We start from the raw sequence: 17,285 nt of genomic DNA on the forward strand, positions 1-17,285 counted from the left end.
GCCTTGATGTACAAATAAGGCTGTGTGACCCCCAAGGATGTCAGTATCCCTCTCTGGGCCGCAGTGAAGAGTTTCCAGAATGGATGACTTCTAACTGTCCCTTTACATGCCGATGAGCTGCAGCTATAAGTGAGTTTGAAGTTGGAGTTGAACACTTAATGGCTAAGACTTTTCGCATGTTTTCCATGTAGCTCCCTTCATCTGACCTCCTAGATTCTTCCACAAACCTCAATTATCTTATATTAATGGCTATGAGTAGCACTGTGTATCTGCTGTGTGTGGCACAGGGGGCGTGTACCCATTTGAGGTTCGTCAGAATATGAAGACAGAGCAAAAGGTGTACATGGTGGACTTTGGCTGGTGAGGCTGGAGAAAGTGGGAGCCAGGCCATGGACAACTTCTACAGCAGAGGCGGATTTAACAGCAGGTGCACCAGGCACGTGCCCTGGGCCCCGACTTCTGAAAGGCCCTGCAAAACCCCAACTTTACACTTTTTTTCTGATGGTATCAAGTTTGGTTTCATATGTGCAATTTTAACATTAATAGTACATAATATTTTTTATTTATTTAAAAATATGGTTAACATATGTTTTTGTTTTCCCTGTATCTTTTTTTTAAGGGTCCCAATATTTTCTTCTGTGCCCGAGGCCTCGACTGACCTTAATCTGCCTCTGCTCTACAGGATAGTCTCTGCTAGGAGGGGGGTTGGAACCTGCGACGATATAAATCCATCGAATCTTCTCCCAACCAAGTACTAACCAGGCCCAACTCTGCTTAGCTTCCGAGATCAGACAAGATTGGATGCGTTCAGGTGGTATGTTCGTAGACTAAATACATTGGATCTTAAGTTCAACTCCTTAAACACTAGGCCATTCTGGTTCCTGGCCCAAAGGCTGTGTTCAAAGTCAGGAATTTATATTGGGGACAAAAAAGAGCCACCAAAGGTTTTTATTTATTTATTCATTTTTAGAGAGGAGAGACAGAGACAGAGAGAGAGAGAGAGAGAAAAGGGGGGAGGAGCAGGAAACATCAACTCCCACATGTGCCTTGACCAGGCAAGCCCAGGGTTTCGAACCGGCGACCTCAACATTTCCAGGTCGATGCTTTATCCACTGCGCCACCACAGGTCAGGCCCAAAGGGTTTTAAATGTAGTTTTTTTTCTCCTTTTCTTTCCTGAATAGCACTCTCTGGGTGAGGCCTCCTCTGACCACGTTATTTAAAGGTGCAGTCCCCTTAGTATCCCTTGTCCTGCCTACCCTGCTTTATTGGTCTTCCATAGTACTTACCACCTGGCAGGTAGTGTATTATTTAACCTGATTACTCATTATTCCTTTCTTGTTATTCAAGTGGAAGCTCAAGGGAATTTTGTGTTTTTGTTCAGGGAGGCACCCCCAACCCCTCAAATAGTCCATGTCCCAAAGCAGCCTGGTAATAAACCTGTGTTATTATATAACACTGTTACATGAATGAATGAATGAATGAATGAATGAATGAATGAATCCTATGCTCTGTGCTTCACTGCTTCAGAGGAAAGAAGTGTTAGAAACAGAAGCAGCCTTCCAGACCAGATGTTTTGTTTTTCAGGAGAGTTGCGAGTTGTGGCCGGTTTGGGGTGGTTTTGGGGGGGAAGTGAGACAATGATTTAGGCAGAAGCAGGAGGGAAAGCAGGGCGGCCCTTCTGCCCTCCTCTCAACGGAAGAGGGAGCCAGAACTGCGGGGCCCTGGGCCAGGGGCCCAGAGCCAGCTTTCGGCAGGATCTCCAGGGGAGGGCCCCAAGAGGAATGGTGGCAGGTGGGGCTGAGTAGACAGGACAGATGCACCCTGCCAGCATGGGGAAGGAACAGCTGAGACGCCAGGAGGCCTTGTAGCCTGGGACAAAGATAGTAAACCTAATGTGACCCTGACTCCTAAACTAGCGAGAGACCACCAATCATACAGATACACATACAACCCACTTGGAGTTTTTTTTTAAAAATGAGCATTCTTTCAGGAAGCCCTGGTCTTGAGTTATGAGGTCTTGGGAAGACTTAAACAGAGGACAGGTAGATGGGTGACAAGATCCCAGGAGGGCACCTTACCCTTCAGCCCTCTCACTTTTCACTCTCTGGGCTGAGAATATTTCCCCCTGATGGCCGCAGGGAGCTTAGACCAGTCTGACTTCTCTTGTGTGAACATCAAGCTGGGGCCATGTAGGAAAATGGCTGGGAATTAGACTGTGGTCCTGAGACAAGTCTTTTGTGCGGACTTGGGAATGCCAAGTGCTGCGGGGGCAGAACGCTGCCCTTGCAAGCGCTGGTAAGATTGTTTAAAGGAAAACAGTTGATCCCTATGGCTTTTTCCTTATACACCTGAGACATTAGTTAATTACTCTTCTATGCACTTGAACCCAGGCTCTGCTAATTTGCTTAATGAGCAAAGAGACCAATAAATATGATGAGGCTGCAGTGATCTGGGCTCTCAGTCCTAGAGGCTGGGAGTCCACTGTACCCATCTTTTCTGTATGTATGTCTTGTGTATGTTTTTCTTAAGTCCTGCAGCACTTCCTTTTGTGCATGCCCACAGCGGAGCTGGTCTCAGCAGGGCCACAGCCACAATTCCTCTTTGTTCTCAAATGCTCTTACTGTGTCCCTGGATTCTTGCAGCAATCCAGAGGCCAGATGGCCGGACATGGCCACCCCAGAGAGAGGGTAGGACTCACCTGGGTTTTACAGCGAGTCAGACTTGGGCCTCTCAACTTGCACCTGTCTCCGGACTCTGGCCAATCCCGGGTGGCTGAGTGCAGCTGTCAGCCTCATACTAATGTGTGTGGGATGCAAGATGACATCCCCAACTGCAGAGGGGGAAGTTTCCCTGGGGAGGCCCAGGCATTTTACTCAAATGTACCTGAGACATTTCCCGAGAGAACCCCAAAACAGAGCCTTGAGATCTCATGCCTCACTTGTATGGCAGTCTTAGAAACATAACTTCTTTTGACATAGTTCCCACTGAGAGGTCGGATTTCTGGTTTTTTTTGTGGGCCAACCTTAGTGGCTCACCTACAACCAACAGAATGCAGGAGAAGCGAATCTACATAGCTTCTGAAGGCTATAAAATAAAGTTTTGCAAGATGAAAAGAGTTCTGGACATTGGTTGCACAACCATGTGCATGTACTTAGCACTTCTGAACTGTACACTTAAAAACAGTTCAGATGGTTTTTGTCATTGTATTTTACCACAGTTTTTCTTTTAAATCAAGCACCATTTATACAATGGAATATTATTTGTCAATAAAAAGGAATGAAGCCACTAAGTAAAGCGCATTATTGTCTAACCATTATGCTGTGCATCAATTAATACAGAATAATATTGAATATTATCTGTCATTGAAAAAATAATTTAATTTACAAAAGGAAAATAAAGGGACGAAGTATTGATATATGTTACAATATGTTTGAACCTTAACGGCATTACGCTAAGTGAGAGAAGCCAGCCGCACAGGCCACATAGGATATGACTGCATGGACATGAAAAGCCAGAATAGGCACAACGACTAAGGCAGAAAACAGACCACTGGTTGCCAGGGGCTGGAGGGAGGGAGCAATGGGCAGGGGGTTATTCTTGAGCGGTGAAAAGGTTTTGAAATTCTGGTAGTCCCCCCTTCTCTGCACTTCTGCTTTCCACAGTTTGTTTTCCATGGTCAACAGTGGTCTGAAATCATTAAATAAAAAAATTTCAAAGGTAAACAACTGATGTTTTAAATCAAGTGCCGTTCTGAGTAGCATGATGAAATCTCGCTCAATCCCGTTCCTTCCTGTCTAGGATGTGAACCATCCCTTTGTCCAGCATGTCCAGGCTTCCCGACCAGCAGAGGTTAGTAGCCCTCTTAGTTATCAGCTGACCATTGAGGTTCCGCAGTGCTTATGTGCCAGTCACCCTTAGTTTACTTCACAACAGCCCCAGAGTGCAAGAGCAGTGATGCGGGCGATTCAGATATGCCAAAGAGAAGCCGTAGGGTGCTTCCTTTATGTGGAAAAGGTATGAATGTACAGAGAAAACACAGTACACATAGGCTTCAGTCCCGTTCACGGTTTCAGGCGTTCACTGGTGTCTCAGAACAGACCCCCTGTGAATAAGGAGGGACTATCCCGTAGATAGTGATGATGGTGTCACAATTCTGTGACTGCACTAACATCAGACTCTTTAAAAGGAAGAAATTTACAGTATGTGAATTATATCTTCATAAAGTTATTTTTTGAAAAGGCAATGAAGTCCACCTTGTTCACTAGTCTCTCACTTTCAGGGCTCTGAGTTGCCAGGTATTACAAAATCTGAATTCTCCAAAACCACCATTTTGTGAGGGGTACCCGGCCACATGGAGAGGCTACAGGTAAGTGCTCCAATCGGTAGCTGTTGGCCGATTGCTCCCCCAGCCAGCAGCAACTGCCCACCCGGGGAACGAAGCGATCTTTGCGGTCCATCTCAGTTGATCTGTCAGCCGCCAACTTCTTAGGGTTGCTGTCACCTGTTTCCTAGTTCTCAGGGAGCCAGGACTATGCTGCTGCTCTTCCTCCCCACGGGGGACCTCTCCCGCTGCACCCCCCAGGCTTCTGCTCCCCTACGTTCTGTGAGAGAGACCCAACGAATGCTGGGTGCACTAAAGTGGCCCTGAACTTCGCATCCACTCCCTCCAGTGGCTCTGCCTGGGCCACCAGCCTGCCTGCCATTGGGGGTATATTACTTCCCTATGGCTGCTACAACAAATTACCACACACTTGGTGGCTTAAAACAATACATATTTATTCTTTTAGCAGTTTCAAAAGTCTGAAATCATTTTCACTGGGATGAGAGCAAGGTGTCGTCGCTCCTTCCGGAGACTCCAGGGCAGAGCTGCTTCCTTGTCCTTTTCAGCCTCTGGAGCGTCATTCCTGGGCTCTCAGGCACGAAAGCCCTCTGCAGAGCATCCTGAGATCTCACATGGTCTTCTCTCTACTGTGTCAGGTCTCTTTCTGTCTCTCTTTTTTAAGGATCCTTGTGATGACCTGTAGGGACAGTCCAGATAATCCAGGATGCTCTCCCCACCTCAAGATCCTTACAAAAGTCTCCTTGGCCATGTAAGTTAACATTCACGGGTCCCAGCTTCTAGGACATGGATATATATATATATATATATATATATACATATGGATATATATATATATATTTGTATTTTTCTGAAGCTGGAAACGGGGAGAGACAGTCAGACAGACTCCCGCATGCGCCCGACCGGGATCCACCCGGCACGCCCACCAGGGGCAACGCTCTGCCCACCAGGGGGCGATGCTCTGCCCCTCCAGGGCATCGCTCTGCCAGGACCAGAGCCACTCTAGTGCCTGGGGCAGAGGCCAAGGAGCCATCCCCAGCGCCCGGGCCATCTTTGCTCCAATTGAGCCTTGGCTGCGGGAGGGGAAGAGAGAAACAGAGAGGAAGGAGGGGGGGGGAGTAGAGAAGCAAATGGGCGCTTCTCCTATGTGCCCTGGCCGGGAATTGAACCCGGGTCCCCCGCACGCCAGGCCGACGCTCTACCGCTGAGCCAACCGGCCAGGGCGACATGGATATTTTTAAGGGCCATTCTTCAGTTTGTCATAAGGAGCATCGACATTTACAACTTTCCCATCTAAGAGGGCCTTTAGCCAAAGCAGACTAAGCAGCAGGACTACAGACAGATGAGAACGAATAGTTTGTTCAGGCCTCACTGGGAAGGGAAGTTCTCTGTAGACCCATTCATTCTTGAAGCCAGGATTGAGGAAGGTAACACCTCTAAGAATTCCTAGGCACAGGTTCCCTGCCCAGCTTCATGGAGACTCAAGGACTTAAGCTATCTTGATAAGCTCCTCCCACACCTGCATGAGGTGGTCCACTCCAGCTGCAAGGACTTCCGGGTCCTGCCCTCCTTCCTCCCGCAGGGAGACTGAGGAGCTCTGAAGGGTTCCCATCACAGCTACTTTGGGCTATAAAGGCCAGCCCCTCAGACTGGCCCACATTTGCAGGATAAAATAGTTTTGAAAATCAGAGTTGTTTGCACCCTGTTCAGCTGATGACAGCAGATTAAAAAATGGCTTTTTAAAAAAATTTTTAATGTTTCCCTGGTCAGATAGCTTGGTTGGTTAAAGCATCATCACAATATGCAGAGGTTACAGGTTCAATCTCCAGGTAGGGCACACACAGGAACAGATTGATGTTTCTGTCTTTCTCTCTCTCCCTTCCTCTCTCAATAAAATCAATCAATAACATTTTTTTAAAATGTAATGTTGTGTGATAAAACACACATAACCTAAAATTTACTATCTTTACCATTTTTAAGGGTTAGGTACATTCACATTGTTATGCAACTAACCTCCAGAAGTCTTTCGTCTTGCAGAACTGAAACTGCGCTCGATCGTTAAACAACTCCACATCCTTCTCCATGCAGTTCCTGGTAACCACCATTCTACTTTCTGTTTCTCTGAACCTGACTTCCCTAGATACACCAGACCAGCTGGATCATACAGTATATGTCTTTTTGTGATTATTTCATGGAGCATAATGTTCTAAAGATTTATCCAGCTTGGATGTTGTCAGAATGTCCTTCCTTTTTAAGACTGAATAATATTCTATTATATGTATTTGCTACCTGTTGTTGGTCTGTTCATCTGTTTGTTACTGAACTTAAAGGATTCCCCACTTGGGGTGCTCTATTCAAACACGAGACTTGGTTGGTGCAGAGGGATTCAGACCCAACACTCTGCCTCCTGGGCAGGAGGCTTAGCCATGGCTTATGGACCCTATTTGGTCAATTCCATGATTTCTTCTCTTCACTCGGCCACATCCTTCCCCTGAGTTCCTGTCGACTCACCTGCAAAATACTGTGCTTAATTTTAACATTTAACAAGAAATAACATTTTAGAACTGCCCAGACCTTGAGACCCCTGTCCTGTCTAATAGGTTGATGGGTCCTGGGGTTGTTTCCACCTTTTATCTATTGTGAATAGTGCTGCTTTGTGAATAGTGTGCTGTTGTGAATGGCGCTGCTTTGAATACGGGTGTACAAACACAAATGTCTTTTAAAGGTGAGTGCTTATCAAGACTCTGGACCCTGCTCTGCCAGTTCTTAGAGCAAGGCTGAACTGACCCCTTCCTTCCATAAAGAATGCTGCTTGCAGTGTCCTGAATGTGTCCCTAAACATCGCAACCTGATCCGGACTGCACATTATTTCCTAATCTTAGGGGAAGATTAGGCAAAGCAGGTTTCAGCCTGTGTATGGAAATAGTCCTCTACAGCAGTTTTTCTGCCCTTGGTAAGAAAGAAATTGATTTTCATCCTTAGTGACCTTAAGCCAAATGTTTACTTTGTTGATATCCACTTGCTTATTTACTAGGTATATTTTGGCTCCTAATATGTCATAAATCAAATGATCGCTTGATACTGGAGGCAGGACCCAACTGGAAAAAACTGTTCTGACTTGTTTACCTATCCTTTGAAGTGTGCTTAAGCATTCATTTGAACCAGATGAATTGCTGACATTTGAAGTTTTCGGCCTATAAAAACGACAATGTCATACGGGCAGTCCGATAGCTGAGCTGATAGCAGGTAAACCTCCTTCCCTCCGGGGCTGAGGGGGACGGGAGGCAATGAGAGGAAAACCACCTGACACCATCGCCTTGGGGGAAACAAAGGCTCTTCTGCTCTGATAGTAAAAGTTGTTTCTCCGGTTAGGGATGGGGTGTGGGGCTCTGTAAGAATCTGAGCTTTTGTCACAGTCTGAGGCAGCGGTGATTAGTATACATAGCATAACTGATGAATGTGTGCACCCATCAGGATAATAGCTTTGAGACGCAGCCCTATTCGTTCGGTTTTCTTTGGATAGTGAAGAATCTATGGCCCAGGAGGGACTGGTTCATGTCATGCCTGTTTTGAGCAGCCTCCGTGTGAGGAGGGAGCATGCCCAGACCTCAACTCTGCAGCTACTCATCAGGACTGGGGTCGGAAGGGCTGGGCATTTCTGTCTTCTTCTTTGGGGTTGATATTCCCCACATATAAGCTCTTTTCTTTCAAGGGACTAGTGTTGGGAATACTTAATTCAACAAAGGAAATAGTAAATTTGTCAGGAAATAGTTGAAGTTGGTCCACAGATGTCACATCACAAAGGTGACAAGCAAAACCAAAGAATCAGATGATAAGCAGTTGATACTTTATTTGTTCACTCAACAGACACTCTGCATTGTTTGGGTCCCATTGCAGGACAAGGAACCACACGGAGGTTTAGACATCAGGGAGATTTTTTTTTTTTTTTGCTGAGTACCCATAGGTCCAGGCATCTCCACCAAACATGCCAATTATCCCTTTCTGAGTACTGACAAGTGATCAGCCGAGAGAGGTCAGAGTCATGGATGAGGGGCCACCTGTATGTGGACGTGGATGTGAGTGTGGTGAGTGTGTATACCTGCTAAGGTATGTGTGAGTGAGTGCAGTGTCACTGTGACTGTGACTGTGTTGTGAGCCGGTGTGAGTGGTGAGTCAGTCTGTGTGAGCTAGTATACGGGTTGAGAATGTGGATAATATTGGAATGGTGTGTGTGTGTGTGTGTGTGTGTGTGTGTGTAGGTATATGTAGTTCTCTGTGAGGGTGGCACTTTAAATGAAGGAGGAAGAAGGAATTGGTGAATGCTCACCGTTGGCCATGAGAAAGCCCTGGAGATAAACCTGGGACATTAGTGCTGCAGGGTTAATGGCCAGTTCACATCCCTTGTCCCTTTCTTGGCAAACCCGTTCCAGCTCTGCTTCCGGTGGGAGCCAGAGTTGATTACAATGTCTTTCTAGACCCAGGGCCAGCCTGTCTGAGTTCCTGCTCTCAGATCAGCTCTTGAAAGTCCCCTTCCCTATAGAAACGGGGGCCTCTATAGACTGTCTCTGCAGGTCCCTACTTGGTTTGTGGAAGGATAGATGGAGTTGTCACCTTCCAGAAAGTAACTCATGTTGCTTTTGTAGAAAATGAATCGAGCACAAAAACCAGGTAAAGAGGTCACCTGGCTTGTTTCTGTAGTCACTGAGAGAGAGCTGTTTTTGGAAAACTCTATCAGAGCTCTAGGGAATTTGAAGGAGTATGTCTTTTTTTTTTTTTTTTTTTTTTTAAATCCAGTGGGATAAATAGCTGTGGATGTCCCCTTCCCCAGCCGGGACCAAGACCCAGGAGGCCTGACTCTAGACTGTGCTAGTGGATCCCAGCATATATTAAGGATGGCAGTTATAGCAATAATGATATCTAACAGTTACCGCTCATTTACTTTGTACCTGATTCTTCATGCGGCTTATCTTTTCTGATCAGCACAATAACTGATGTCGTGGGTGCCAGGATGATCCCATTTAGAGAAAGAAGCCAAGTAGCCTGCTCAGAGCACACAGCTGGTAGAGAACAGACTCCAAGCTGATTTCAGAGGCCCCCTCCTAAGGGTAAGCAAAATGGTCTTCTTTGGGCGCACATCAAGGTGCTCAGTAAGCAAGGATTATAGATTGGTTGATGAAAGGAGCTGTTCCCTACAATTAACTACTCTCCCTTCTCAGCCTGTCAAATTCCAGAGCTCAGTTTTCCTGACCCACATTGAGACACTGCATTGTCTTATGAATACTTTTTTGAACAATATTTGATACTATTTTCTCATTCTTATCTTAAGGATTCTTGACCTCCTTCCTATATGCCATTGTGGGCTCCTCCAGGATGGGCCTGTGTTTTATTTACATCTCTATTTCTGATCCCCTTCTTATAGATATTTTCAGACATATGGTAGGTGCTCCATAAGAGATGAGTTGACCGAATGGCAAAGAGTCAAGGATCATAACTGAAAAGTCCCCAAAGTAACTACATAATTAATACATTTGTATAACCACTTACGTACCTATGGAACCATATATGCAGATCAATCTGTGTGAGTGAATGGGAAAAACACATTTTTGTCAAAGCGACTCTTACCCTTTCCTCAATTTTAACAATGAGGTATAATTTAATAAGGCATTATTAATTTACTCACTTAGCGAAGTATAATGTACTCACTTTGGTGAGTTTTGACAAATGTAGACACCTGTAAAAACATCACCCCAAGCAAAATACACATTTTTACATTATCCTAGAACGTTACTTTGTTGCCTTTTTTAGTGGGGGGTGGTTTCCACCACCCTTCTTGTTCTCTACAGCAACAGTTCTGATTTTTCATCATGGTGGTTTATTTTGTCTGCTCTAGAACTTCATCTCAATGGAATCATATAGTATATACACGTTAGTGTCTGGCTCCTTTTGGTAGATCTAATGTCTCTGAGATTTATTCATGTCTGTAGTTCATTCTTTTTATTGCTGAGTAGTGTCCCGCCATGTGGTTAAACTGTTTCCTGTCACTATACATTCGGATTATGTCCAGCTACAGTGAGCTCTCATGAGCAAGTGATTCTGTGGACTCGTGCTTTCCTTTTTCTCAGGTAAATACCTACGAGTGGAATTGTTGTGTCAGACTATTTTCTTTGATACTTGCAGGACCTCTGTAACTGTTAGGGAAAAAAAGTTTTTTTTTTTTTTTTTTCAGAAATGTGACTACTTAAAATGGCACGTTGTTATCACAGGACCCAGGGAATTTCCCAGAACACAAATGGTCTGGGCGTGTTGAGGGGCTCCATCCCAGCACACAAGGCAGTGAGTGATTCAGGGCTCAGAGTGGGCATAGAAAAAGGGAGAACCAGGAGGAGTATGACCTTCACACAGAACTGTATGAAGTATCTCTGAGGGTTTACGGTTTGAGCAAAGCAATACAAGACTCTAAGTTCCCTTGGTTGGTGCAGTCCTTCGGAGTAAGGACTCAGACAGCACTAAACAGGGATTCAGAGACTGTAGTTGGGGTCTTGGCTAAGCCATGTCCTAGCTGGGTGACCCTATGTAAAGCTGCACAACCATTGCTGCATCTCAGCTTCTAGCTGGCAAAGTGGAGACATACACCACGTGAGAAGGAAACAGACATTCTCTGTCTCCTGCGCACGGATGCTGTGAGGACGAGCTAAGATGAAATCTGCACCTTGAGAAACCGGAAGGTGCCGTGCGGCCTGAACTAACCCCATGTGGAGAGAGGCAGGCGCGCAGACAGAGCTTGTTTTGTGCCCTGGTGACTGGCACGGATTGTCGTGAGGCTTCAGCTGCCCTTCTTTCAAGGGGACTTCGGGCAAGGTCAGACCCAAGTGACAATACATCTCTTTGTCATCTGCCAGCTGGGCCTGGGTGTCCTTCCTCCTTGTGTTCATCTCTTTATTTCTTTACACCCACAGGAGCGTCATTCTGCCAATCACAGCCACGCCCCCACCCTCTGCACAATGTGTCCTCAATGCTTTGAGCCTCACTAATCTTTCTCACCCAACTCATTCTCGGTCCACCCCTGGGGATAACAAGAAGGCGGATATTTTATTAAAAGTCTTTTTGGGACACTTCCAGCCAAAGTCGTCGTGAATAAATCTCAAATGGAAATAAGAGTTGAGTGCAGGCACCATTGTAGACAAGCTGCCAACGAAGAGCTTATCTCCAAGTGCCCACAACCACCTTATGAGCTAGGCACTATTATTATCCTCAGTTTACAGGTGAGGAAACTGAGGCACAGTTTAAAGCAGGGGTCTCAAACTCGCAGCCCGCCGAACAATTTTGTGCGGCCCGCAGACTAATCCACGAAGTTCAAAATATTTTGGATAAAATTAAGTAAGCCTAGGGGCCTACTTGTATTTTTCATTTCTCTAGCATCCTAGCTAGATATTAGCTTAGTTAACAGCAGTTGTGATGCGAACTACAGTTTCTGGTCGTTTTGTGACACTGAGTAAACTGCATGTACGATTGTGCTTGTTGTACTGATTTTTTTTTGTTTTCAACTGCAGTGAGAAAAGTGTTGCGTAACAGTTGCCTTTTGTAGACCTAGTGCGGCCCGCTGAATGGCTGTGATCTTGCTCTGCCGCCCACATGCTGAGTTGAGTTTGAGACCCCTGGTTTATAGGGAAGAACACAGAGCTAGGAGTCTTGGAATCCGAGGGTTCCACTGTTGTCACTAACATGACTATTCCTGGTTCCCCTGTCTTGAACCTCGGTTTCCCTATCTGTGAAATGACAGGGAGACTATCTTCCTTTAATCTTTGCCATCTTTTCAGCACTAACATCCAGTGAGTCTGTGTTTGACCTTGGGTGATTATATAGCCTCGCTGAAACTGTTTGCTCATCTGTACAATGGGGCGAACCATCACCACCTGGCTAGTCCTGCCCTCAGGGCTATCGTGACAGCATTCTGTGAGGAGGGAATTATGCTGAGATGCCGTGTGTCTTTGCTGTCCCCTCAAAGTCCCCAAGCCCATAGGAAATGGAAGGAACTCTGGAATCTCCTGTCTTTCAGAATCTGGTTCACTTTGTGCCCACAATATTAAGTCCCCTCACTGTTGCTGTGTAGTTTTCATTCGACAACATGGTGCGAGCAGCAGAAATCCTTACAGAAAAACAAAAAGTTTTGACTACTTTCTTTAAAAGGAAGTTATATGGGAGCATCTTTTGTTTGTTTGTTTGTTTCTATCTACAGTATTGCTCAGTAGAAAAATAACTGTCTAATCTGTGCTAATGTAAAGAGAGAGAGAAAACCGTCCTTGTTAAATATCTCCTGCCTAGGATGCTCATTTCGGTCCAGGTAACACAGGACCATGTGAGATGAATAATCTTACAGAGACTGTGCCTTTGTCTTATAAATTCTCCTGCTGAGGAGCGTGGTTTCTAGAGTGTGGTCAGAGGACCAGCAGCAACAACATCACTTGGGGACTTGTTAAACATGCAAATTTCGGGTGCCAGCCCAGATATTACCGGGTCAGAGCAGCGGGGGCGGCCCACGCGGTCTGTGTGTCAACGAGCTGTCGCCAGGGAACGTCCATTACAGCAGGTGATGAGCAGCCTGAGACAAAGTTCTGGACTGAGTCATTTTATTATTTTTAAAAGTTTCAGCATAAATTAATTTTTGTGTTTATATTAATTAATATTGGTTTTAGAAAAAAAAAAAACCCAGCCAAGTTTCTTGTTTGTATACATTTTACCCACACTCAAGGTCTGAATTAAAAAATTAAACCCATAGAAGGGAACTCAAGCATCTCAATCATCCCTGTCACTGAAACAATACGGCCAATATTTTCTTATTTCAATACTTTTATTTTTTTTTAAATAGCAGTTTAAGGTTCAGAGCAAAAATGAGGGAAGATATATCAATTTCCCATATACCTCTCCCCTCCCACACATGTATAACCTCTCCTATTATCAACACCCCCCCCCCCCCCCCGAGTGGTACATTTGTTAAAATTGATGACCTTATTATACTGGTGTGTTATAATCACCCAGAAGCCATAGCTTACTTCATGGTTCACTTTTGGTTATATATTCTGTGGCTTAGGAACTTGTTTTAATTATAATATTTTGTGAGGGTAAATGATATGCCCCTTTCATAACTTAAAAGAAATATAAAGTATCTTATTACAGATTTAAAAATTTTATAAGCATATATTTAATAATATGCACAACTTTTTACTACTCTATTACATATGTACATAGTAATATATTAGAGGTATATGTACAAATTTTCCTGATACGGGTATAATGAAGGTGAAGGATTCTTATTCTTTATATATATGTAAAGAGATTTATTCATGTATGTAGTTCATTATATATATATATTTTAATTTTTATTTTTTGCTAGAGAGACAGAGAGAAGGACAGATAGGGACAGACAGACAGGAAGGTAGAGAGATGAGGAGCATCAATTCTTCGTTGTAGCACCTTAGTTGTTCATTGATTGCTTTCTTGTGCCTTGACCAGGGGCTCCAGCCGAGCCAATGACCCCCTGCTCAAGCCAGCAACCTTGGCTTAAGCCAGCAACCCTGTGCACAAGCTGGTGAACCCACGGTCTAGCTGGTGACATTAGGGTTTCAAACCTGGATCCTCTGCATCCCAGTCTGATGTTCTCTCCACTGCGCCACCGCCTGGTCAGGCAAAGGCGAAGGATTCTGAGGGTTTGGGTGGCATCTGAATATTTATTTACAGAGGTAGCCCCTTTGTACTTGATTCAAGTTCAACCTCAACTGTGTGCAGATGCTGCTCTGGGCCCACCAGAGGGAGGAGATTATGACTCATGTATAATCTCCTGGTCTCAGTTTCCTCCCATCCTCCATGAAATGGGAAAGAAAATAATGGTCTGTAATCTGCGCTAGATTCAACTCTGACTCTGCCACTTGGCAACTGTGAACCTTGAGCAAGTCCCTTCCCTACCATGAGCCGCACACGTCCCAAAGCATCTGAGCCACAGAGGAGAGAATGCCAAGTGCACGTGGAGGTCACACCTGCTCTTCAGCACCTGCGCTTGCATTGTGCTGGCCTGTTTTCCAGACAGCCATGACATTTCACAGCACAGTGTAGTAGCTAAGGAAGGAGACACTGGAGAGGAGTCGCTGGCTGGATGCAGCCCTGCCTGTCACTAGCATTGTGACCTTGGCAAGGAGCGTAGCTCGCTTGTGTTCCCTAGTTTCCTCTTCTAACATGGGTTCTCTCAGAGGGTCATTGTGAGGAGTAAATAACAGGAAAGGCATCAAATTGTGCTTGGCAGATATAACCAAAGCTGTTTGAGGTCAGGAGAAGGGCAGGACAAGAGAGGTGGTCCTAATAGTGACAGCGCTTCTTTCCTGTCTTTGTAGCAATACAAGAAGAGAGAGAAGACAGTTGGAAGTTCTCAGGAAAGACAATTGGAAATTCTCAGGAAAGAATGGATCATGACTCCAGGGACACAGGTATGGCCAAGCAGGCACCAGTGGGGACAGAGCTATTATCCAAATGCCACAGACCCAGAGCTACCAAAAGATCCCCTTGCTCCAGCCGTCACCGCTGCACCTGGGACAGATCTTCTGTCCTTGGAGAGCTCCTCTGACAGGTCCTACCACAGCACAGGACTAACTAACCTTCTTTGGGGAGAGGTGAGCATTCTCTTCTGTGACTGCAGCTGTCCCTCTTCCTGGCTAGCCCACGGAACTCCAGCGCATCCTGGCCTTGGACGTGAGTGGGAGAACCATCTTTGAGGGGCTGTGAAAGCAAGACTTAGGGAGGGATAATGGGTGTCATGTAGGCAGGGACATGGGGCCTGGACCTCTGACATGTTCACCTGTCCCGGGTATACTCCAGGATGTTCCTGTCTCCTGCACACTCCGGAACAAACCTTCGTTTGAAAGTGAGATCACGGAGAAGTTACAGCAGATCTCTGCTCTGGGACATGACAGAGCAGCAGAGAAGCTGACAGTCTGTGTGTGGGGTGCAAGGGAAGAGTCAGCTCCGTCTTTGTCACCTTACAGCCATGGGGTCGTCAGTGGCACTGCCTCCAGCCTGCACTGCACTCAGGAACCCCTCACTTTCCATTTCATCACCTCCAAGATAAGGGACTCTCTGTCGCTCACCCATTTTTACCACTAGATCTCATACCAGTCAGGGACCACCTGTCTCACCCCCCCCCCCCCAATTTGCATTTTTCTTTTTACTCCCAGACCACAGATTATGGAACCCACTCTCATGCACACCCCTACTTTATCTTGGGCCCCCTCTCCTCACTATATGCTGTTCTCTCTCATGATCCAACATCTCACAGCGATGTACTCATCTCAGGGAGTCCACGGGTTAAGCGGACCAGATGGCCACAAGAGTCCCTCCCACTGGGGAGACTAGCAAGCAGGTCAAGAGTCTATCACCAGTTCAAGAGGGAGGGACCCCAGGAGACCCTCAGCAGGAGAAGATCATAGAAGGGAGGCAGCACTGGGGACCTCCCACCTCAGGAGGAGGAGCCCCTGCCCAGGACAGGAGATTCGCAGAGAACCCTGGGAACAAGGAGCCCAGTGCCTGTAACGTGCTCCACTAAAGCGCACAAAGTACAAGGGGGGTTCCCCTTCCCGAGATGTCAGAAGAAGTCCGACAGGAAAAGTTGACTGAAGTCAAGAAAAAGTTGAGAGAATTTCTTCAGCAGCGAGGCATTAGTGTTCCCACGGGAGCTAAGAAGAGAAAGATGAAAAGTGGCCCTACCCTGAGAGCCACTTCTGACGGTTGTCACAGAGCTCATGCAAGAGAAGGTGGATATGAAGGAGCGGGCTGGGGAGCGGGAGCATCGCTGCATTCAGCTGTCTGCGGAGACGGACACAACTGTAGAATAATCCATTATCACCATTTACCAGAACCAGGGGGCGCTGTGGAAGGAGCGCCACCGGGAAGAGGAGAACATTAGCCGGCTGGCTGAGGACAAGGAGGAAATGAAGGAGAAGCCCCAGGCGCTGCGGGAGCTGGTCGTACGCCTGAGCGGGTGCAAGCCTAGTGAATTCTATGTATGGCAAGGTCCTGGGGCTGCCCGCAGCCCTGCTGGGGCGCCCCGTACACCCTCTACCCCCCAGGCAACTGAAGCTGCTCAAACCCAGGTGATCTTCGCGAGGGGAGCCTCGATGACAATGGGGAGCCGACCGCATACACTTGAGAACTCTGCCGCACAGCAGATCCTGTAGCCTGTGAGACGCGGGGCCCCCGGGAACACTCGGCTCGAGCAAGACCCCCTGCAGCTCCTTCTACCGGGCTGAGAGCAATGCCGGGTGAAGGTCATGGTGATCTAATAACCTGACATTACCCTGCAGACGTAGGACGGGGGCTCTGTCCCTGCCAAGTCCTTGCTGCCCCCGTCCCTGCCACTCGTATTATTATTATTATACTACAAGAATAAAGTTATTTTTTGATAGCCTAAGACAGAGGAAGGTGGCGGGGACGGGGTGGATTCGACCTCTATTTGTTTTAGTTTATTTCGGAATAAATGGATTTAGACATTAAAAAAAAAAAATTCAAGGACGCTGTCGGGTCTCGAGTATTTCTTTGGTTCCCGTGAGGGGGCGCGCGGCGACCGTTTTTAAACCGTAGGCGCGGAGCTTCGTTCGCGGCCCCCCAGCGGCCAACAGAGGGCGCCCGACTCTCGCGGGCACCAACTGGCGTCTCAGCGGGTGCGGGAAACGCTCGCGTCCTGCGTTCGGACGGCATGGGTCTGCTTTCCGCAGAGCCTGGTTTGCGTCTTCCTTGAGCGCGGAGGGGACACCACCCAGGCCTCTCGACCCCGGGGGGCTGCGGAAATAGTGAGTAAAAAGCTGCCTTTCCGCGCCCTGACTGCCCAGCCCAGCAGAGATCTTCCTGCTTTCTGTGCAGGTCGTGGTTTGAAACACGGATTTCCACCAATGGGAACCAGATCTC

At 46.7% G+C, this 17,285-nt stretch overlaps 1 protein-coding gene across 1 annotated transcript; it reads left to right on the top strand.

Annotated features, from left to right (window-relative positions):
• The first annotated feature begins 3 nt into the window (after positions 1–3).
• LOC136322764 (golgin subfamily A member 2-like) lies at positions 4–16,836 on the top strand. Its single transcript, XM_066254667.1, has 3 exons — positions 4–129; positions 14,723–14,815; positions 16,238–16,836. Exons 2-3 carry the CDS (start codon positions 14,798–14,800, stop codon positions 16,556–16,558), a joined length of 339 nt encoding a protein of 112 aa, XP_066110764.1. The 5' UTR covers positions 4–129; positions 14,723–14,797; the 3' UTR covers positions 16,559–16,836.
• The last annotated feature ends 449 nt before the right edge of the window (positions 16,837–17,285 follow it).

The sequence above is a fragment of the Saccopteryx bilineata genome, chromosome 2 (assembly GCF_036850765.1).
Source record: "Saccopteryx bilineata isolate mSacBil1 chromosome 2, mSacBil1_pri_phased_curated, whole genome shotgun sequence".
Taxonomy (NCBI): domain Eukaryota; kingdom Metazoa; phylum Chordata; class Mammalia; order Chiroptera; family Emballonuridae; genus Saccopteryx; species Saccopteryx bilineata.